At 44.5% G+C, this 24,089-nt stretch overlaps 1 protein-coding gene and 1 non-coding gene across 6 annotated transcripts in view; one reads left to right on the forward strand and one right to left on the reverse strand.

Moving 5' to 3' along the window:
* Positions 1-628: 628 nt before the first annotated feature.
* The window catches only part of STARD9 (StAR related lipid transfer domain containing 9), a 159,949-nt gene continuing 136,488 nt past the window's right edge, over positions 629-24,089 (reverse strand). For 2 of the 5 annotated variants that reach the window (XM_033190406.1, XM_033190407.1), the window contains exons 27-33: positions 4,841-4,928; positions 4,558-4,679; positions 3,826-3,890; positions 3,439-3,641; positions 3,099-3,193; positions 2,718-2,876; positions 1,920-2,155 (exon numbers count right to left, since the gene is read on the reverse strand). In XM_033190406.1, coding sequence (XP_033046297.1) covers positions 2,054-2,155; positions 2,718-2,876; positions 3,099-3,193; positions 3,439-3,641; positions 3,826-3,890; positions 4,558-4,679; positions 4,841-4,928 — 834 coding nt within the window. In that variant the 3' untranslated portion in view covers positions 1,920-2,053. Of the gene's footprint in view, positions 2,156-2,717; positions 2,877-3,098; positions 3,194-3,438; positions 3,642-3,825; positions 3,891-4,557; positions 4,680-4,840; positions 4,929-6,099; positions 6,695-24,089 lie in introns of those variants that run through there. The other 3 variants (XM_033190404.1, XM_033190405.1, XM_033190408.1) reach the window with 3 other exon arrangements.
* LOC117071935 lies at positions 12,840-12,940 on the forward strand. The gene has a single exon (XR_004432656.1). It is a non-coding gene; the product is annotated as a small nucleolar RNA U13 (small nucleolar RNA).

Here is a 24,089-nt window from a genome sequence, read left to right on the forward strand (position 1 = left end):
ACCTAGATTGGAGTGCAGCAGCACAATCTTGGCTCACTGAAACCTCCACCTCCCAGATTCAAGTGATTCTTGTGCCTCAGCCTCCCGAGTGGCTGGATTACAGGTGTGCACTACCATGCCTGGTTAATTTTTTGTATTTTTAGTAGAGAGTGAGTTTCACCATGTTGGCCAGGCTGGTCTCGAACTGACCTCAGGTGATCCATCTGCCTTGGCGTCCCAAAGTGCTGGGATTACAGGCGTGAGCCACCGCGCCCAGCTGGCTTCTCTATTAAGGTGGACAGGGTCACCTCCTGGTTATCCCCCGACTCAGATTCCCATAGGTGGCTCTGCCTCAGAAGCCCCAGGGCACTGTGGTCAGTGTTAGGTGTGGCAGTGACGGCTCTGGATCCTCCCCTTCAGTTCTTACTTGGGCTACAGTTGAGCAACTTACCTGGTTGCTATTTACCCTGTGAAGTAATGCCAAGTTCATGGGAAACTGTACCTACATGTAAACTGAATCTTTGAGACGGCTATGAGTGGGTATTGCCAGTGTGATCTCCAGCTACCTCTGCCAAGCTCGAATCCCATACTTAGGCTATCCCGGTGCAGTATTTCATCTACTCTTCACTAGATAAAGTACACAGAGGACTTTCAATTTAAAATGTTCTGACTTTTTTGGTCAGTAGTCTTAGTAAGAGATTTATATGAAAAGAAGTAGGAGTATATAAACAGGGTGTTAAATATATCATGTCACCAAAAAAATTTACCCGAGAAAAAGGAAGTTTAAAAGCAATTTTAAAAAACCTTCAATCAACAATATATAAATAACTTAGTCCGAGGTAAGAGGGAAAAATGCCCTGCCAACACTTTAGAAAAATACATCTCTGCCACACTATACAGAAATATACCTTCTACCACATCTTCTGAATCCCCAGTTACCCTCCATCTACCAAAGATTTTGGGCACGAGAACTAAAGATGAGAATCTCCCACCCCTACCACTTCCAGGTAAACAGAATATTCAGAGTTCATGTTCAGCCAGGCTAAAGTACAAGAAAACTGAACCCACTCTCCATCCCATCCAATCCCATCCCAGGATAGGTGGGGCCAGAGCAGAAATCATGGAATGCTCAGGACTCCACGCCTCCCAAGTGCACTGAGGTCAGTTCTGGAACTGAGCTTCCTCCCAACAAGCCACTCCCCTCCTCTGGGAGTTCATTCACCTCCTCTCCGTCAAAGGACAATGTTTAATCTCTGAAATTCCTCTTGCCTTGTCAGCAACCAGCATCTGGCTGCCGCTCCCACCAGTCCTCAAAAGAGCTCAGCCCCCGACCCTGACCCCAAATCTGTCCAACCTGGTTCTACAGTGTCTTCCATCTGACCAAGCTCTAGAGTGACGGCTCCGTATCAGAGCATCGTCGCTCAACACCCCGACTCATGCCAAGACCCAAGTGTCTTCTCCTGGGAGGGAAAGGGAGAAAAAAAAAACAAAACAAAAATCAGTAAGAAAGTATTTTGCAAAAATTCAAGAAGGAGAAAAGATTCTGAATCCGTATTCTGGTTTGTGCAGCTGTTTTTTGAACCCTCTTTTTGTTTTGGTATTTTTAACGTCCCATCACACAGTAGAGCTAAATGCTGGAGGTAGATTCAGAGCAGAGTCTTGGCCAGTGGCTGCCTGATTCCCTACCAGCCTGCGGAAGCACCTTGCCAAAGCACTGCAGTCCCCTGGCTCTGCTGGCTGTGCCCAGTCCCCGTCCTAAGTGGCCTCTTTGCTGCAGAGTCCCAGAAACAGGAAAGAAAGGTGAGAAATCCAAAAGGGGAGCTGATCTGCATTCACTCTGGATAGCCTGGGCCAGGAGCTCAGGCCGTTTGCTCTGCACTGGTGCCAGCTGTGACCAAGTACTGACCGGGCTTTGCTGGCATCCGTGGGCCAGTGCTGTCTGCCCCAGTTGGCCACAGCAGGCAGCATCGGCTTTTCCTGCACTGGGGTATGGAAAGTAACAAGGAGCTGCCACAGTGTCTCTCTTGAGCAGCCTGGGTCTGCATCTCGGCAGCACCATCTTGACGGTGAGATGCTAGCTACCAAGGAAGGAAGCCAATCTGGCTATTACCAGTGGCTGCTGTTTGATGAAAGAGCTCAGGAGCTGAGGTGGGAAGCCTGGAGCACCAAGTTCCACCTGAAAGCAGAGAGAGAAGAATTTAAGGTGCAAATAGATTTGAGAGTGTGTGCCAGGCGCACTCCAGCCCCATGGAGTTCCCTCAGCCTGTGGTGATGGGAGAAGCACCTCAGATTGTGGCTTAGTGTTTACAGGCCCCTGGGCTCTGCTATTCGGATCTAAGCACTGGCGTTCACCTCCTAGTGACAAAGTACAAGTCAAGGGACTGGGAGGGGAGAGGTGAACCAAACAGGTCATCACTCTGCTCTGCCAAGGTTGCTGCTTTTGCCTCACAATGACTCATCTGTCTCCTAAGGACACTGGGATCACCCACAGGATGCAGGTCACTAGGTATTTGGTAACAGCAGCTTCAGAAAAGATTGATGAACGCCTGTCTCATTCCCTTCTCTCCAATTCCCCAGTGACTCCCTTTACTGCAAGCCCAGGAAGCCCTTGAGTCTCCAGGTCTGAGGCCAAAGGGCCTGGGCACTGGAGGATGTTCAACAGTGAGAGAGAAAAATCCCAGGGGGCTGTGGGACCAAGTCAGCCTGTGCTGTGAGGCTGGCCACAAAGGACTTATCACCTGGGCCAAGTAGATGACTCTGGTGACTTCCTTCCCTTCCACAGTGACGGGCTGCAAGATCCAGGCACTGGGCAGGATCTCCCCGCGAACCATTTTTCTGCTGGGTCTTGGCATGGATGTATCATACACAGACTGGGCTGCCATGACAGACAGGTGACCCTGGGGACAGAGGGAAATGGGAGTCCTGCCTGTGTGGTGTGGACAAAACAGGAACAGGCTCCCGTGTAGACAGTATGGTGAAAGGCAACACTGGGCCAGCCTTCAAGTCACCCCTACTCTGGCTCCAGCCCCAAGTTGCCCTCCTTCCCCTCAAGGACCTGATGCCCATATAGATTGTTTCTCATGACACTTCAGCCCAAGTTCTTCCCACAACATCTTTACCACCAAGGCAGGCACCTCTTTGGCTTCTACGCAGACGCAACAGAAATCCCGCGGCTGCTTCAATGCACACAGGGTAGTGTTGCACACCAAGTACACTGGAGGGACAGGGATAAGGAGGGTCAGGAGGCCCATGGACAGACCTAGTCCTAAAGCTTTCCCGGTCAGGGAGCCCCCCACCATCACCCAACCCTAGCTCAACCTAGGCTGAGCAATCAAAGTAACCTGAGTACCTGGCCTCCCAATAGGGCTGCCTCCAACCCTCCACCTCTCTCCCCCAGCAAGACCCCACTGGGCACACCAGAAACCAGGCCCTGTGGAAGCCTTTCTTCCCTGGGCTCACCCAGGCTGATGCTGTTGGTCACTCGCTGATGCAGCCTTGCTGTCTGGATGGGCTTGTAATACAGGGGCCATAGAGTGGGGTCACTGACAGCTGCCCACACGCGAGACAGCGGCTGGGACACCACACCTGCCCCCAGAAAGCCATGCCGAGTGGAAGAAAACACCTTGTAGTAAAGCTGCACCGCCTGCTCCTCACCCTGGTAGCTGGGGGGAGACACCAAGCACAGAAAATAGGAGGGAGTCAAAAATGGGCTCCAAGGGTCACAAAGGAGGGGCTGAGAGTGAAGACTCGAGGAATCCAGGTAAGGGAAGGGAGGAGAGAAGCCAAGCAGAGTGACAAGCTTAGGACCAAGACAGACACTGTACAAAGGACCCTACACAAACTTACTTCCAGCCAGCTGTTGCCTGGCAGCTGAAGAGGTTGTGCAAATTATCCGAACAAGCAGCCATTACCTGGGGACACAATGGCCACACCCAAATTAGGAGGCATCGTAAAAACTAAGCCCCTGGGTTAGTCAGTCTGGCCTGCCTCTGCTCAATTCCCCTTTTCTTTTTTTTTGAGACAGGGTCTAGCTCTGTCACCCAGGCTGGAGTGGAGTGGCGTAATCATGGCTCACTGCAGTGTTAATCTCCTGGGGTTAAGTGATTCTCCCACCTCAGCCTCCCAGTCTCTAGGACTACAGGTACACACCACCACACCTGGCTATCTTTTTGTATTTTTTGGTAGAAACAGAATCTCACCATGTTGTCCAGGCTGGTCTTGAACTCCTGCACTCAAGCAATCTTCCCACCTCAGCCTCCCAAAGTGCTGGGATCACAGGTGTGAGCTATCACGCCTGGCCTAATGTTTTTATTTTTTTGTAGAAACAGGGTCTTGCTATGCTTCCCAGGCTGGTCTCGAACTGCTGACCTCAAGTGATCCTCCCGCTTCATCCTCCCAAAATGTTGGGATTACAGGCATGAGCTACTACACCTGGCCTGAATTCCCCTTTTCTCAAGATGAAGAGCCCATAAGCCTTGGGCTCCTCATTTGTCCAGCGTTGTTCCTACTTTCTCTTACTGCACACCCAGCAGAGGTCTGGGCAAAGGAATGGTGGGGACAGGTGGAGCAGTCACTCACATCAGCCATAGAAGTGTCCACAACGTGCTTGGCCAAATCCTGGTAGGAAGAGGAAAAGCAGGTCCCTGAGTTGGACAGACTGGATGGTGAACAGCAGCAACTGCCCAGGGAGGCTCTGCGGCCTACAAGAAATAGGTGGAGACCCTGTGATGGCACTGAACATCAGGGCCTCAGGACAGCAACAGCTCTCCCGCAGACCAGTGACCCACTAAGATCTAGCAGCCATCAGCCCCCAAGTCCCCAGCCAGGCAGCTGGCTATCCCCAACACTCCCCGCAACTCACCGTAGGCGGAGTTCTTCCTCACTGCAGAAAGGCCGCCTCGCTCATCCCCTATCCATACATCCCTGGAGTCAGGCAAGTTTGTGTAACCCTGCAGAAGACAGGATACTCAGGACTGAGCCAGAAGGCAAGCACAAAATTATCTCCTCTGACTCTAAACTGCATCCCACAGCTTCCAATAAGATGAATCAACTGCAATGGTCTTCCCAGATGGGAATACCAGAGGCTGGACATCCCCCTAAGAAGACCACAGCAATAGAAATTAGTATCTAGATGATCTCTGCTCACCTTCTAAGCCACACAGGCAGAGACTGCTTACAGGGGAGTTCCAACAGGGATCAGAACAACCAGGGCCTGAGAGTATGAGGTGCTCTGCCAGCCTTCCAAGCTGGGGGGTACCAGGGATCAGTGCATGAGAGGCTCTCTGCACCACCCGGGCAACAGGAATGAGGCCATGGCTAGAGGGGGTTTAGCAGGGTAATAAATGTGGAAGATGGGATGGGAGGAAAAGTAACAGGCTATGAAAAGCTGAACGCTTGGCCCCCACCCCAGGTGCGGCAGCCAAGCTAAAGGTCCTAACTGGGGATTAGATGGGGTGACCCTCTGGATCTGCAATGTGGTCACCACACCTCCACCTCAGCAGGCTCCTCAACAACATGACCCTTGACCTCTGCTGGAACTCACAGGCACCCACCATCCTACCTCCATCATCACCTCTAATCTATTGCTGCTCTGATCACAATAAAGGAGGAAACAAAGAGAGTCCTCTCTCCATCTTCATCTCCTCACCTGCTGCAACAAAGCAGGCCCTTCTGCCTGAGGCTTAGTTCTCACGCTGCCCTGTCAGAAGCCCTTCACTACTGATCACCAGTCCCTTCACTTGTTGCTTCCACCTCTTCCTCTTCACTGGATCCTTACTATTAGTCACAATACTTGGCTAATTTTTAAAACACTTTGGGGGCCTAGCGGTGGCTCACGCCTATAATGCCAGCACTTTGGGAGGCCACGGCGGTGGATCACCTGAGGTCAGGAGTTCAAGACCAGCCTGACCAACATGGTGAAACCCATCTCTACTAACAATACAAAAAATTAGCCGGGTGTGGTGGCAGCGCCTGTAATCCCAGTTACTCAGGAGAATCGCTTGAACCCAGGAGGCAGAGGTTGCAGTGAGCTGAGATTGTGCCACTGCACTCCGACCTGGGCACAACAGAGCGAGACGCCATCTCAAAAAAAAAAAAATTTGTCAAGGCAGGATCTCAACCTGTTGCCCATGTTGGACTTAGACTCCTGGGCTCAAGTGCCCCTCCCCTCTGCAGCCTCCCAACGTTTTGGGATTACAGGCGCAAGTCCCGGCGTCGGTTTCTCTCATCTTTAAAACGTTCCTCTTCACTCTCCTGCCTTCACAGATAAGCTTCCTGCAACTAGTCTCGCTGTTTGCCATCTCCCACTTCTTGCTGACTTCTGAACCCGCCCTAATCTAACATTTGCCCTTGTCACTCCTCCAAACAGCAGGCACCAAGGTCCACGGTGTCCGTGTGGCTGGATCTTCTGAACAACTGCTGTCCTACACTTCCTGAATCTCTCAGCAAGCTTTGACTTAGCCAGTCTCTCCCTTTGACTGACAGAATCACTTCCAGAGGCTTCTCATCTCTCTGAGTGGTTTTTTTTTGTTGTTGCTGTTGATTCATCCTCTTCAACTGCTGACATTTTGGGAACCTTTCAAAATTCAGGCCTAGGCCCTATTTTCTCCACAATGTATTCCCAGGTAACCTAATTTGTTCTCAGTGCTGAACTGATGACTTCCAAAAATAAATATCCATAAATTAATAAGTATTGCTGAGACAAATGGGCAGCCATCTGAAAAAAAAAAAAAAAAGCTTGCATAGAGACCCATTTCACAGACATACCAAAATGGATCCCTTATGCTTGATGGATCAAAGATACACTGGGAGATGGAGGAGTACAACGGTATTACAAGAAAACACAATTGGAAAGGTAACTGTGCCTGTAGTACAGGTGCGCGGGAGGCTGGGCGGGAGACTCCCTTGAGTCCAGGAGTTTGAAGCATGAGCCACTGCACGTGGCCTCAAAAATGTTTTAAGAAATTCTCAACAACAATTGAATCAAGGAAGAAATACAAACAGAAATCGCAAAATTATATTAAAAATGAAAATACATGTCACAAGCTATGGGAAATGGTTGAAGCAATGCTCAGAGGGAAATTTTAGCTTTAAAAACATCTGGGAAAAGAAATAAAAACAAATGAATTAATATTATGAACTATATGCCAACAAATTCAGTAACATAAATTAGTGACTCAAAAGTTAAACTGACTCAAGGAGAAATAAAACATCTTAGTACAGGCGGGCGCAGTGGCTCACGCCTGTAATCCCAGCACGTTGGGAGGAGGCAGGTGGATCACGAGGTCAGGAGATCGAGACCATTCTGGCTAACACAGTGAAACCGTCTCCACTAAAAAAATACAAAAAAATTAGCCAGGCGTGGTGGCGGCGCCTGTAGTCCCAGCTACTCGGGAGGCTGAGGCAGGAGAACGACGTGAACCCAGGAGGTGGAGCTTGCAGTGAGTCCAGACGGCACCACTGCACTCCAGCCTGGGCGACAGAAAAAAAAAAAAAAACTTAGTATATATTTTATTTACAAATTTAAGATATTAAATTAGTGATCAAAGAAAATTTCAAGATAGCTTCATTAGTAAAATTTACCAAACATTTAAGGAATTAATACCAATCCTTCCTAGATGCTTCAAAAAATCAGGAGGGAACACTTGCCAACTCATTCTATAGGGCCAGAGTTACCCTGATACAAAAACTGAGCAAAGACATCACAAGTAAACTATAGACCAATATCCCCCATGAACACACACACATCCTCAACAAAACACTAGTAAACTGAAATCTAGCAACACATAAAAAAAGATCATATATCATGAGCAAGTAGGATTTATCACAGAAACACAGGGCTGGCTCAACATACAAAAATCAATGCAATGCACTATATTAATAAAAGAAAAAAAAAAACCCGTAAGATTATCTCAGTAGACACCAGAAAAAGTATTTGACTAAATCCAGTACCTTTTCATGATAAAAATTCAAAAAACTAGGAATATAAGGGAATTTCCCCAACCTGATAAAGATCAGCTATAAAACATCCACAGCTAACATCACACTTAATGGTGAAAGATGGATACCTTCCTCCTCAAATCAGGAGTAAGACAAGGACATCCGCTCTCACCACATCTAATAAACATTGTACTGGAGACTGTAGTCAGCACAACTGGCAAGACAACAACAACAAAGGCAGGCGGCATGATCTTGCATATAGAATATCTTAAGGAATCTATTTTAAAAAAAACATTTGAACTAATAAATGAATTCACCAAGGGTATAGGAGACAAGAGCAATATACAAGAATCAATTTTATTTCGGCATAATAGCAATGAAGAAACTGAAAATGAAGTGAAAACAATTTCATTTATAATAACGTCAACAGGAATAAAATACTTAGGAATAAATTTAGTAAAATAAGCATAAAACTTGTACTCTGAAAACTTCAAAACATTGTTGAAATTAAGCCTAAATAAACACAATGGCATCCCATATTCACAGAGCTAAAGACTTAACATTGTTAAAATAGCAATGCTCCCCCAGTTGATCCACCGATCAAAGTAATCCCAATCAAAATCCCAGCTGACTTCTTGGCAGAAATTGACAAGCTGATCCTAAAATTCACACGGAAATCTGAGAAACCCAGAATAGTCAAAGTCATCTTGAAAAAGAACAAAGTTGGAAGATGCAGACTTCCTGACTTCTAAAGTTACAATAAAACTACAGTAATGAAGACAGTGTGAGGCTGGGTGCAACAGCTCACACCTATGTAGATCAATGGTATAGAATTAGGAGTCCAGAAAAAAAGTCCTATGTCTGTAGTCTACTGATCTTTAACATGGCTGCCAAGACAATTTAGTGGGGGAAATAATAATCTTTCAAATCCATGTTGTTGGGAGAACTGGACATCCATATGGAAAAGAATGAAATTCAACCCCTAGCTCTCACCATATGTAAAAATTAACTCAAAATGGGTCAAAGAATGAAATGTGGAAGCTAAAAGCATAAAACTCTTAGAAGAAAACATAGGCATAAACTTCGTGATCTTGGATTAGGCACTCGTTTCTTAGATATGAAACCAAAGCACAAGGAACGACAATAAAAAATAAACTGGACATCATTAATCTTTTGGCTTCAGAGGGCACTATATCAAGATAGTGAACAGACACAAAGAATGGGAGGACATTTTCTGTGAATTATATATTTGCTAAGGGACTCTTAAAAAGACAAATAACCAAACCTTAAAATAGACAAAATATCTGACTAGCTATTTCTCCAAAGAAGATGTATACATGGGCAAAGGCACGTGAAAAGATGCTCAACACCATTAGCCGTCAGGGTCATGGAACTGAAGCCACAATAAGGTAGTACTTCCCATCTGCTAGGACAGCTGTCATCCAAAATAGGCCATAGCAACAGTCGGCGAGGACGGAGAGAAACACACTGCTCGTGGGAAGGTAAAACAGGACAGCCACCGTGAAACAGTCCGGCAGTTCCTCTATGATCCTGCAACTCAACTCTAGATACATACCCAGGAGAAATGAAAACATATCCATACAAAAGCTTTACAGGGATGTTCACAGCAGCAATATTTACTAGTAGGCAAAAAGCAGAAAACGACTTTCTAAAGGCCCATCAGCTGAAGAATGGATAAATAAAATGTGGTTTATTCATACAATGGAGTATTACTCACCATAAAAAGGAATGAAGCTCTCGTATATTTTACAACATGAAAGGCCCCTTGTTGGGGGTTAAATCACTGTCTCCACTGAAAATATGTTGAAGTCCAAACCCCCCAGTATCTGTGAATTTGACCTAATTTGAAAATAAGTTCCTTGCAGATGTCACCAAGTTAATATAAGACAGTACTGGATTAGAGTGGTCCCTAAATCCAGTGACTAATGTCCTTATAAGAAGGTTATGTGGAGCTGGGCACGGTGGCTCACACCTGTAATCCAACACTTTGGGAGGCTGAAGCATGTGGATCACCTGAGGTCAGGAGACCAGCCTGGCCAATGTGGTGAAACCCTGTCTCTACTAAAATTACAAAAAATTAGCTGGGCATGGTGGCGGATGCCTGTAATCCCAGCTACCTGGGAGGCTGAGGCAGGAGAATCGCTTGAACCCAGGAGGCGGAGGTTGCAGTGAGCCGAGATCGTGCCATTGCATTCCAGCCTGGGTGACAGAGCAAGACTCTGTCTCAAAAAAACAAAACAAAACAAAACAAAAAAGTTATGTGGTAGCTTACGATGGTAATTCCAGCACTTTGAGAGGCTGAGGCGGGAGGATCACTTGAGGTCAGGTGTTGCAGGTAAGAATGAGCTGTGATTGCACCACTGCAGTCAGGTCCAGGTGACAGAGACCCTGTCTCTTAAATACTGGGACAGACAGGGAGACAGACACACACAGAGAGAGACAGAGAGCGCGCGAGTGAGAGCGAGAATGTCACATGAAGGCAGAGACAGAAATGGGAGTGAGTGCCAAGGATTGCTGGTAACCATCAGAAGCCTGGAAAGAGGCCTGGAGCAGATCCTTCTCCCAGGAGCTTTCTGAGGGATATGGTGCTGCTAACGCCAACATTTTGGACTTCTAGCCTACAGAATCATGAGGGCATAAGTTTCTGTTGTTTGAAGCCACTCTGTGAGTGGTAATTTGTTGCAGCAATTCCAGGAAACTAACACAATCCTGCAAACATTATGCTAAGAGAAAGAAGCCATCAAAAAGGATCATATATTGTATGATTCCATTTATATGAAATGTCCAGAATAGGCAAATCCATAGGCATAGAAAGTAGACTCGTGGTTGCCAAGGGCTGGGGAATGGTGAACTTAGGGAATAACTAGTGGCATGTGGTTTTTTAGGGGGTAATGAAAATGTCCTAAAATTGCTGATGGATACACAACTCTATGAATATACTAAAGCCAATGGATTATAACAACAACAATAAAAAATCAATTAAAGAAGTGCTCAAGGGTCAGGCACGGTGGCTCATGTCTGTAATCCCAACACTGGGAGGCAGAGGTGCGCAGATCCCTTGAGCCCAGGAGTTCAACACCAGCCTGGGCAACAGGTAAAACCCCATCTCTAGAAAACAAAAATACAAAAAGTAGCTGGGCATGGTGGTGCACATCTGTACTCCAGGTAATCAGGAGGCTGAGATGGGAGGATCACCAGCGCCTAGGGAGGTCAAGGCTGCAGTGAGCCATCACTGTGTCACTGCACTCTAGCCTGGGCAACAGAGCAAGACCCTATCACAAAAAAAACCAAAAAAACAAAAAAGGCATGTCCAAAGGACACAAGACCCAAGCTGAAAGAACTCCAAATAATTAAAGCTGGAACAAGTTGAACAATGAAATTAATAATGACAGTACCGTATTGAATTATTCCCCAAAGAATATGATTCCAAACTGAAAAAAACTAAATAGTTGAATAAATTAAGTGGTGGAAGAAGGGACTGTACTTTCTTAGAGAAAAGTTCCAATTAATAAATGTAGAAGAAGGCCAGGCGCAGTGGCTCATGCCTGTAATCCCAGCACTTTGGGAGGCCGAGGTGGGCAGATCATGAGGTCAGGAGATCGAGACCAACCTGGCTAACACGATGAAACCCTGTCTCTACCAAAAATACAAAACATTAGCTGGGCGTGGTGGCGGGCGCCTGTAGTCCCAGCTACTTGGGAGGCTGAAGCAGGAGAATGGCATGAACCTGGGAGGCGGAGCTTGCAGTGACCCGAGATTGCACCACTGCACTCCAGCCTGGGGAACAGAGCACCAGACTCCGTCCCAAAAAAAATAAATAAAATAAATAAATAAGTAAATAAATAAATAAATGTAGAAGAAATGAAGAGAATACAAAATTGCCACTAAAATATCACAATAATTTTTACAGATAAGACACACTAGTAGACACTAAAATCAGTGGATGAAAGTTTGAGGAAAAACAGGATTTTCCATAGTCTCCAAGATTTCTTGGCGGGGAGAGGGCAGGGGATGGAGTCTTGCTCTGTCTCCCAGACTGGACTGCAGTGGCACCATCTCGGCTCAATGCAACCCCTGCCTCCCGGGTTCAAGCTATTCTCCTGTCTCAGCCTTCTGAGTAGCTGGCCACCATGCCTGGCTAATTTTTATATTTTTAGTAGAGACGGGGTTTCACCATACTGACCAGGCTGGTCCTGAACTCCTGACCTCATGATCACCCACCTCTGCCTCCCTAAGTGCTGGGATTACAGGCGTGAGCCACTGTGCCCAGCCAGTCTCCAAGACTTTTTGAGACAGGGTCTTCCTCTATCCAAGGCCAATGGTGCAATCATGGCTCACTGTAACCTCCATTCCCCTCCAGTCTCAAGCAATCCTCCCACCACAACCTCCCAAGTAGCTGGGACCACAGGCATGCACCACCAACATAGCTTTTGTGTGTGTGTGTGTGTGTGTGTGTGTGTGTGTGTAGAGATGGCGTATCACTATGCTGCCCAGGTTGATCTCAAAATATTGGACTCAAGTGATCCTCCTGCCTCATCTTTCCAAAGCACTGGAATTACAGGCGTGAGCCACCATATTCAGCCATGTTTATTAACCATAAAGGGCAAAATAGCAACATTCAGTGGAGAGACTCCCAAATACCACCTTAACATCAAAGTTTACATCATCAGAAATAGGATAGATCCAGTAACCTCTGATACAATGCACTGAGAATAAGGTATTGTGTGAGACATTCTTACACTATAAAACTATTTGTTGTCTCTCTAAAATTTGAATTTAACTAGCATCCTGTATTTTTCTTTGCCTAATCTGTCAACCCTGAGAAGGGCAAATCACTTTTATGGTATTTTTTGCCAAAAAATGCATAACTTCAATCCAACCATGAGAAAACTACAGACACGATCCTTTTGTAGTTCGTAAGCATGATAATTGGGTTTTCACATACGTGTCTGAGAAGTGTCTCTCTCAAACCTTGTTAAGTGAGCACATTACCTGTCTTACATGAAAAAAAAATAAAAAAGAAACAGCAGATAAAACACATTCCAAAAAATTACTGACCAAGAAGCAAGAAAAGACTGAGAAACTATCACAGCAAAAAGAAATTGATCACAATATACACAGAAATGAACAAGTTAGAATCAAAACTGGCTCCAGGAGAGACGAAAAATCTAAACCAAAGGTTGGCAAACTTTTTCTGTAGGGAGCTAGATACTAAATATTTAAGGCTTCGTGGGCCATTTGAGTAGTTGCAGCTACTCTACTCTCTGCCACTGTAGTGGGAACACGACCATGTACATGAATGGGCATGACTGTATTCCAGTAAAACTTTATTTACAAAAACAGGAAGCAGGTCACATCTGGCCAAAGGGCCATAGTTTGCTAAACCCTGATCTTAACAGATCGTTTTCCATTGAAGAAGTTTTTCAAAGAACTAATCCCCTGCTGAAACACCAAGCCTTGTCAATTTAAAAGGATTATTATATCCAACTTTAAAAGATGATTGAAAAGAAAATTTTTTTTTGAAACAGGGTCTTGCTCTGTCACCCAGGCTGGAGTGCAGTGGCGTGATCACAGCTCACCACAGCCTCGACTTCCCAGGCTCAAGCAATCTTCCCACCACAGCCTCCTAAGTAGCTAGGACTACAGGTGTGCAGCACTACGTCTGGCTTTTTTTTTTTTTTTTTCTATGTTGCCCTGTCTGGACTCAAACTCCTGGACTCATGTAATCCTCCTGCCGCAGCCTCCCCAAGTGCTGAGATTACAGGTGTGAGCCACCATGTCTGGCTCTCAAATTTTTTTACTTTTCATCCCCATTTCGCTGTCCCACCAAAATCATTCTGATATGCTTAGAGTATATATTTTTGTTTGTATGTGTTCTTGCAAAAAGTTATTGTTTTATATATTGTAGTTATATACTGTATATGTTGTTTAATTTACAAATAGTAACATGTCTCATTTTATGGCCAGATCATGAGGTCAGGAGTTTAAGACCAGCCTGGTCAACAGAGTGAAACCCTGTCTCTACTAAAAATACAAAAAAATAAGCTGGGCATGGTGGCAGGCACCTGTAGTCCCAGCTACTAGGGAGGCTGAGGCAGGAGAATCTCTTAAGCCCAGGAGTCGGAGGTTGGAGTGAGCTGAGATCGTGCCACTGCACTCCAGCCTCAGCGACACAGCGAGACTGTTTCAAAAAGAAAAAAAAAAGTTTTTCACTCAGTATTCTGCCTAGGTGTTTAATGTGTTGATTTCAATTCTTGCATAGTATTAATATTTCATGTGTGCAACTACCACATTTTACCTATCCATTCTCAGTCATGGATTCAGGAATGTTCTCCAACTCATTGCCACTTCAAATAATGCCTTAATAAACAATTCCTTACATGTTCTCTCATAACCTATGCAAACACTGCTGAGTCATAGGAACCTATAATGGTTCCAATATCCTCAAAGTCCTGCCAAAATCTGGCATCATCTGGCTTCCTAAATTTTGCCAATTTAATAGGTATAAAGTTTTTATTACCTTTTTAACTATTCATAAACCTTGAAAAGGAAAAGTACCACCTTTCTTTCCTATAAAAGGAGTAGAACATTGGTAACAAAACCTAAAGAATATATTGTGAAAGCAAAAACCACAGAAAAATTCAAATATTGATGCAAAATTCTAAAATATAAGTGGACTCCAACAACACATTAAAAGAACAGTACATCAGAATCGTAAATATATATTATAGGATTTATTCCAGGATTGCAAGAATAGTTCAATATTAGCCCAAAAATAGATGGATGTATGAATGAATGAAATCATCTCCAAAGACTCTGAAATACCCATTCTGGATCAGAATATACTATAAGCTAGGAATAGTTGGATACTTCCTTAGTATTGCAAAAACATATCTATCTCAGCTCAAAAGCTATAAAAAAGCCAGGTGTGGTGGCTCACGCCCGTAATCACAGCACTTTGGGAGGCCGAGATGGGTGGATCACCTGAGGTCAGGGGTTCGAAACCAGCCTAGCCAACATGGTGAAACCCAAACTCTACTAAAAATACAAAAATTAGCCAGGCATCGTGGCAGGCGCCTGTAATCCCAGCTACTTGGGAGGCTGAGGCAGGAGAATCGTTTACAGATCGAGGTGAAGGCTGCAGTGAGCCAAAATCACGCCAATGCACTCCAGCCTGGGCAACAGAGCGAGACACCATCTCAAAAAAAAAAAAAAAAAAAAAAAAAAAGGCCGGGCGCGGTGGCTCAAGCCTGTAATCCCAGCACTTTGGGAGGCCGAGACGGGCGGATCACGAGGTCAGAAGATCGAGACCATCCTGGCTAATACGGTGAAACCTGTCTCTACTAAAAATACAAAAAAATAAGCTGGGCATGGTGGCAGGCACCTGTAGTCCCAGCTACTAGGGAGGCTGAGGCAGGAGAATCTCTTAAGCCCAGGAGTCGGAGGTTGGAGTGAGCTGAGATCGTGCCACTGCACTCCAGCCTCAGCGACACAGCGAGACTGTTTCAAAAAGAAAAAAAAAAGTTTTTCACTCAGTATTCTGCCTAGGTGTTTAATGTGTTGATTTCAATTCTTGCATAGTATTAATATTTCATGTGTGCAACTACCACATTTTACCTATCCATTCTCAGTCATGGATTCAGGAATGTTCTCCAACTCATTGCCACTTCAAATAATGCCTTAATAAACAATTCCTTACATGTTCTCTCATAACCTATGCAAACACTGCTGAGTCATAGGAACCTATAATGGTTCCAATATCCTCAAAGTCCTGCCAAAATCTGGCATCATCTGGCTTCCTAAATTTTGCCAATTTAATAGGTATAAAGTTTTTATTACCTTTTTAACTATTCATAAACCTTGAAAAGGAAAAGTACCACCTTTCTTTCCTATAAAAGGAGTAGAACATTGGTAACAAAACCTAAAGAATATATTGTGAAAGCAAAAACCACAGAAAAATTCAAATATTGATGCAAAATTCTAAAATATAAGTGGACTCCAACAACACATTAAAAGAACAGTACATCAGAATCGTAAATATATATTATAGGATTTATTCCAGGATTGCAAGAATAGTTCAATATTAGCCCAAAAATAGATGGATGTATGAATGAATGAAATCATCTCCAAAGACTCTGAAATACCCATTCTGGATCAGAATATACTATAAGCTAGGAATAGTTGGATACTTCCTTAGTATTGCAAAAACATATCTATCTCAGCTCAAAAGCTATAAAAAAGCCAGGTGTGGTGGCTCACGCCCGTAATCACAGCACTTTGGGAGGCCGAGATGGGTGGATCACCTGAGGTCAGGGGTTCGAAACCAGCCTAGCCAACATGGTGAAACCCAAACTCTACTAAAAATACAAAAATTAGCCAGGCATCGTGGCAGGCGCCTGTAATCCCAGCTACTTGGGAGGCTGAGGCAGGAGAATCGTTTACAGATCGAGGTGAAGGCTGCAGTGAGCCAAAATCACGCCAATGCACTCCAGCCTGGGCAACAGAGCGAGACACCATCTCAAAAAAAAAAAAAAAAAAAAAAGGCCGGGCGCGGTGGCTCAAGCCTGTAATCCCAGCACTTTGGGAGGCCGAGACGGGCGGATCACGAGGTCAGAAGATCGAGACCATCCTGGCTAATACGGTGAAACCCTGTCTCTACTTAAAAATACAAAAAACTAGCCGGGCGACGAGGTGGGCGCCTGTAGTCCCAGCTACTCGGGAGGCTGAGGCAGGAGAATGGCGTAAACCCGGGAGGCGGAGCTTGCAGTGAGCTGAGATCAGGCCACTGCACTCCAGCCTGGGTGGCAGAGCAAGACTCCGTCTCAAAAAAAAAAAAAAAAAAAAAGAAAGAAAGAAATTAAGATAGGTACATGTATTAGCAGCTACTAAATTAGTAGTGCAGGTCTAGGGAATCAACCAAAAAAATAGATGCAAAATTAATTCACAGCAATCAATAGCTTTAATACATACAAAATAATCAGAAGATATAAAAGAAGGAAAAACCTATTTACAAAAGTAACAAAAACCTTAAAATACTCAGAAATAAATCTGACAAGAAATGTGAGAGACATATGAAAACTTTACAAATACAAAAAGAAAGCTTGAAACTAGTATGTTCTTGGTTAGAAAATTCTACAGCATAAGTTGTGGTTTCTCCCTAAGTCAATCCACATGATCCTATTAAAAACAGTAACAAGTTCTTGGCCGGGCGCGGTGGCTCAAGCCTGTAATCCCAGCACTTTGGGAGGCCGAGACAGGCGGATCACGAGGTCAGGAGATCGAGACCATCCTGGCTAATACGGTGAAACCCTGTCTCTACTTAAAAATACAAAAAACTAGCCGGGCGACGAAGCGGGCGCCTGTAGTCCCAGCTACTCGGGAGGCTGAGGCAGGAGAATGGCGTAAACCCGGGAGGCGGAGCTTGCAGTGAGCTGAGATCTGGCCACTGCACTCCAGCCTGGGTGGCAGAGCAAGACTCCGTCTCAAAAAAATAAATAAATAAATAAATAAACAGTAACAAGTTCTTGCAATTTAACTAGACAAGGTGAGATCCTAAATTTCATATAAAAAATAAACAACAGGCCGGGCGCGGTGGCTGGCTCATCCCAGCACTTTGGGAGGCCGAGGCAGGTGGATCACTTGAGGTTAGGAGTTCGAGATAAGCCTGGCCAACATGGTGAAACCCCATCTCTACTAAAAATACAAAAATTAGCCAGGCATGGTGGCGGGCACCTGTAATCCGAGCTACTCAGCAGGCTGACAGGAGAATCGCTTGAACCCAGGAGGCGGGGGTTGCAGTAAGCTGAGATCGCGCCAGTGCACTCCAGCCCGGGTGACAGAGTGAGACTCCATCTCAAAAAATAAAAAATAAAATAAACAAACAAACAACAGGCTGGGTGCAATGGCTCATGCCTGTAATCCCAGCACTTTGTTCAGCTGAGGTGGGCAAATCACCTGAGGTCAAGAGTTTGAGACCAGCCTAGCCACCACTGCAAAACCCCATCTCTACTAAGAATACAAGAAAAATTAGCCAGACGTGGAGGGTGATGCAGGCCTGTAGTCCCAGGTACTTGGAGTACTGAGACAGGAAGAATTGCTTGAACCTGGGAGGCAGAGGTTGCAGTGAGTCAAGATGGAGCCACTGCACTCCAGCCTGAGTGATAGAGCAAGACTCCATCTCAAAAAAATAAAAAATAAAATAAACAAACAAACAACAGGCTGGGTGCAATGGCTCATGCCTGTAATCCCAGCACTTTGTTCAGCTGAGGTGGGCAAATCACCTGAGGTCAAGAGTTTGAGACCAGCCTAGCCACCACTGCAAAACCCCATCTCTACTAAGAATACAAGAAAAATTAGCCAGACGTGGAGGGTGATGCAGGCCTGTAGTCCCAGGTACTTGGAGTACTGAGACAGGAAGAATTGCTTGAACCTGGGAGGCAGAGGTTGCAGTGAGTCAAGATGGAGCCACTGCACTCCAGCCTGAGTGATAGAGCAAGACTCCATCTCAAAAAAAATAAACAAACAACAGATCAGTAACACAGAGGCACAGCAAGATGACAGAATAGGACCCTTCAGTGATAGTTCCCCACAGAAACATCAATTTGAACAACTATCCACACAAGAAAATATCTTCACTAGAGCTAGGAAAACCAGTTGATAGATAAAAGTACTAGATTTTACAAGGAGAAGAAGATGCATTAAAGAGAATAGGAAGGCCAGCTTCATAGTATCTGCACCAACCCTCCCCCAACCCTAGGTAGTGATGAGAGACACTGTCCACATGGCAGAAGAGGAGGTTAGTGGACATGGGACTTTGCCTTAGAACCCAGTACTAAGTTTGCCACAGTAATACACAGAACCAGAAAAAACCTCACACCCTAATTCCAGGCCTGTACTCATGGACAAGGACTGTGGACCCACACTACGCACCAGAAAAGAACTCACCACCCCCATCAGGATGAATGTGATTCTTACATCACTGGCCAGCTAAAGCGTTCTTGGGCCCCAAATACATTTCAGCATGGTAGCAGCCTGGGCTTTGAGCATGACCCATGTCCACCCTGGTCAGGAGGCCATAGGCTTCAGGTGTAACCCTGCATAGCATCAGTTGTGGCAGCCACAGGATTGCCCACATCACCTTTCCCTCCGACTTGAGGCAACATGGTGAGAGAAAGACACCATCTGCTTGGGGGAAGGAGAAGGCATTGTGCATGGGACTTTTCCTCGGAACCCAGTAGCAAGCCCACAACAACAAAACCAGCACCTGGTTCAGGGCCCTGGCCAGCATTACCACACAAGGTGGGGAACTCTCCCTGGGTCTCACTCAGGTCCATCTGGGCCAGCGACATTGGAGTCTCTAACAAAGTCCCAGCTACACAGGCTTAGAGTGCCCTCTAGTGCTAAGAGGGCTACAGTGACCACAGGCTTAGGGAACTCAACAGTCAGGCTCCTTTGAATTCCTGGAAGGCCCTCTGAAGGACAGGTACAAACAAGGCCAGATTGCAAAAACTGGAATAAATATTATTTTTTTAATGCCCAGATATTGACATACATTGGAAAGCATCAATAATATTGAGGGAACTATGACCTCACCAGACCAACTAAATAAGGTGCCAGTGACCCATCCTGAAGAGATGGAGAAGTATAATCTAATACAAGAAATTCAAAATAGTTGTTTTGAGGTAGCCCAACAAACTTGAAGAAAACACAGAGAAATATTTCGGAAATCTATGTGAGAAACTTTACAAAGAGATTAAAATAATCTTCAAAAAATCAAACAGAAATCCTGGAGGTGAAATACATTGAACAAACAAAAATGCATTACAGGGTCTTGACAGCAGAAATTACAAAGCAGAAAAATAAATCTGTGAGCTCAAAGACAGGATATTTGAAAATACAGAAGAGGAAAGAAAAAAAAAAAGAATGAAAAAGAACAAAAGAAAGTTTAAAGAATCCGTGGGATAGTGTCAAAAGAACAAATGTGGCCAGGCACGGTGGCTCACGCCTGTAATCTCAGCACTCTGGGAGGCCAAGGTGGGCTGATCACGAGGTCAGGAGTTTGAGACCAGCCTGACCAACATGGTGAAACCCTGTATCTATTAAAAAAAAAAAAAAAAAAAAAAAGCTGGGCATGGTGGTAGGCACCTATCTCAGCTACTCAGGAGGCTGAGGCAGGAGAACTGCTTGAACCCTGGAGGCAGAGGCTGCAGTGGGAAGATTGTGCCACTGAACTCCAGCCTGGGCGAACAGTGCAAGACTCTGTCTCAAAAAATAAAAAAATAAAAATAACAAATGTATGAGTCACTGGCATTCAAGAGGGAGTGGAGAATGAGAACAGAGGGAAGTAGAAAGTTTATTCAAAGCAATGATAACAGGGTCCTTTCCAAACCTAGAGAAAGATACAAATATGCAGGTACAGAAAGGTAGAAAGTCCCCAGTTAAATTTAACGAAATAAGACTACTCCAAGGCATATAATAATCAAATTCTCAAATGTCAAGGACAAAGAAAAGGTCATAAAACCAGCAAGAGAAAAGAATAGGCTAGGTGTGGTGGCTTATGCTTGTAATCCCAACACTTTGGGACGCTATGGTAGGAGGATTGCTTGAGGTCAGAAGTTCAAGACCAGCCTGGGCAACATAGTGAGACTCCCATTTCTACAAAACACTTAAATTAAATTGTAATTTTTTTAAAAGAAAAGAAGCAAATAACAAGTAAAGGAGCTCCAATAGGTCTGGCAGCAAATTTCTCGGCAAAAACCTTACAGGCTAGGAGGCAGTGGGATGACAGTCAAAGTGCTGAAGGAAAAAAAAAAATGTCAACCAAGAATAGTTTATCCAATAACATTATCCTTCAGACATGAAGAGATAAAAGACTTTCCCAAATGAAAGTTGGGGAAATTCATCAGCACCAGACCTGCCTTATAAAAAATGCTAAAGGCAGTTCTTCAATCTGACAGAAAAAGATGCTAATGTGTAACAAGCAAACATTTGAAGGTACAAAACTCACTGGTAAAACTAAGTACATGGACAAATTTAGAATACTCTAAAATTATAACTGTAGTAGATAAACCACTCCTATCTTTGCTATGAAGAATAAAAGACAAATTAAAAATAATAACAACAGGCCAGGCACGGTGGCTCATGCCTGTAATCCCAACACTTTGGGAGGCCGAGGCGGGCAGATTATGAGGTCAGGAGTTGGAGACCAGCCTGGCCAACACAGTGAAACCCCATCTCTACTAAAAATACAAAAATTAGCCGGGCATGGTGGCGGGCGCCTGTAATTCCAGCCACACCCGGCTAATTTTTTGTATTTTTAGTAGAGATGGGGTTTCACTATGTTGACCAGGCTGGTCTTGAACTCCTGACTTCGTCATCTGCCTGCCTCAGCCTCCCAAAGTGCTGGGATTACAGGCATGAGCCACCGTGCCCGGTCAGGGCATTTATTTCAACATTTTCTCTTGGTCATGCACTCAGCTTTTAAGGTTTCTCTGGGGTCTCCCTGGCTAAGAGGTGGTCTGTTCAGTCAGTTGGAGGCTTAGAATTTTACTTTTATTTCTCAATCAACATACAAAAATCAGTAGTGCTTCTATACATCAAAAGCAAACTATCTGAAAAGGAAAGCAAGAACACAATCCCATTTATAATAGCTACAAAAAAAAAAAAGTCCCTAGGAATAAACTTAATGAAAGAGGTGAAAGATCTCTACAATGAAAGCTATAAACCACCAGTGAAAGAAATTAAAGAGGACATGACTAAATGGAAAGATATCCCATGTTCATGGATTGGAACAGTATTGTTAAAATGTCCATATCACCCAAAGCAATCTACAGATTCAATGCAATCTCTATCAAAATACTAACAACAGTCTTCATAAAAAAAAATCCTAAAATTCATATTGACCCACAAAAGACCCCAAACAGCCACAGAAATTATGAGCAAAACAAAGCTGGAGGCATCACAGTACCTGACTTCAAAAAATACTACCAAGGTATAGTAACCAAAACAGCATGGTACTGGCATATAAACTGTCACACAGACTAAAGGAACAGAACGGAGAACACAGAAATCCACACATTTACAGCCAAGTGATTTTTGACAAAGACAGAACACACAACGGAGAAAGGGCAGTCTCCGTGGTAAATGATGCTGAGAAAACTGCATATCCACATACAAAAGCATGAAACTAGACCCCTATCTCTTACCATATACAAAAAGGATCAAAAACTTAAATCTTAGACCGGAAAATAGGAAACTAGAAGAAGAAAACATAGGAGAAATGCTTTATGACATTGGATTGGGCAAGGAATTTTTGGATAAGACCTCAAGAGCCCAAGCAACAAAAGCAAAAATAGACAAATGAGGTTACATCAAACTAAAAAGATTCTGCACAGCTAAGGAAAAGAGTGAAGAAACATCCCACAGCATGGGAGAACGTATTTGCAAACTATGCATATGACAAAGGGTTAATATCCAGACTATATAAGGAACTCAAATAACAGCAAAAATCCCAAATAATCCAACGTTAAAATGGGCAAAAACCTGAATTCACATTTCTCAAAAAAAGACATTCAAATGGCCAAGAGGTATATGAAAAAAATGCTCAACATTACTAGTTTTTAGGAAAATCCAAATCAAAACTACAATGAAATATCACTTCACTCCATCTAAATGGCTGTAATAAAAAGACAGAAAACAACAAATGCTGGTAAGGATGTGGAGAAAGGGGAACTCTTATACACTGCTGGTAGAAATGTAAATTAATACAGCCATTATGGCAAACAGTATGAAGGTTTCTCAAAAAACTAAAGCAGAACTACCATATGATCCAGCAGTTTCTTTTTTTTTTTTTTTTTTTTTTTTTTTGAGGCGGAGTCTCGCTCTGTCGCCCAGACTGGAGTGCAGTGGCCGGATCTCAGCTCACTGCAAGCTCCGCCTCCCGGGTTTACGCCATTCTCCTGCCTCAGCCTCCCGAGTAGCTGGGACTACAGGCGCCCGCCACCTTGCCCGGCTAGTTTTTGTATTTTTTTTTTTTTTAGTAGAGACGGGGTTTCACCGTGTTAACCAGGATGGTCTCGATCTCCTGACCTCGTGATCCGCCCGTCTCGGCCTCCCAAAGTGCTGGGATTACAGGCTTGAGCCACCGCGCCCGGCCCAGCAGTTTCACTACTATGTATATAGCCAGTGAAAATGATATCAGTATGTCAAAGAGATATCTACACTCCCCCATTTATTGCAGCACTACTCACAATAACCAAGAGATGAAATCACCCTAAATGTTTACAGGTGAATGGGCAAATAAACTGTGGTATATATACATAATAGAATAGTATTCAGCCATAAAACAGTATTCTGTCATTTGTGGCAACATGGATGAACCCAGGGACATTATACTAAGTGGAAGACACCAAGCATAGACAGACAACCACCACATGATCTTACTCATATGCAGAATCTAAAAAAGTTGATCTCTCACACCTGTAATCCCAGTGCTTTGAGAGGCTGAGGCAGGTGGATCACCTGAGGTCGGGAGTTTGAGACCAGCCTAGCTAATACGGTGAAACCCCATCTCTCCTAAAAATATAAAAAATAGTTGGGTGTGGTAGGCGCTTGTAATTCCAGCTACTCAGGAAGCTGAGGCATGAGAATCGCTTGAACCTGGGAGACAGAGGTTGCAGTGAGCCAAGATCACACCACTGCACTCCAGCTTGGGCGACAGAGTGAGACTCTGTCTCAAAAATAAATAAATAATGAAAATAAAAAAATTAGCCAGGTGCAGTGGTTCATGTCTGCAATCCCAGCATTTTGGGAGGCCAAGGCGGGCAGATCAGGAGGTCAGGAGATCCAGACCATCCTGGCTAATATGATGAAACCCCTTCTCTACTAAAAATACAAAAAATTAGCCATGCATGGTGGCAGGCGCCTGTAATCCCAGCTACTCGGAGGCTGAGGCAGGAGAATGGCATGAACCCGGGAAGTGGAGCTTGTAGTGAGCTGAGATCACACCACTGCACTCCAGCCTGGCGACAGAGCGAGACTCCATCTCAAAAAAAAGAAAATAAAAAAGTTGATCTCATAGAAGGAGAGAGTAGAATAGTGGTTACCAGAAGCTGGGGAGGGGATCAGGAAGAGGGTAATGGGGAGTGGTTGGT

This window comes from Trachypithecus francoisi, unplaced genomic scaffold (assembly GCF_009764315.1).
Source record: "Trachypithecus francoisi isolate TF-2019V2 unplaced genomic scaffold, Tfra_2.0 Lachesis_group3, whole genome shotgun sequence".
In the NCBI taxonomy this organism is placed as follows: Eukaryota; Metazoa; Chordata; class Mammalia; order Primates; family Cercopithecidae; genus Trachypithecus; species Trachypithecus francoisi.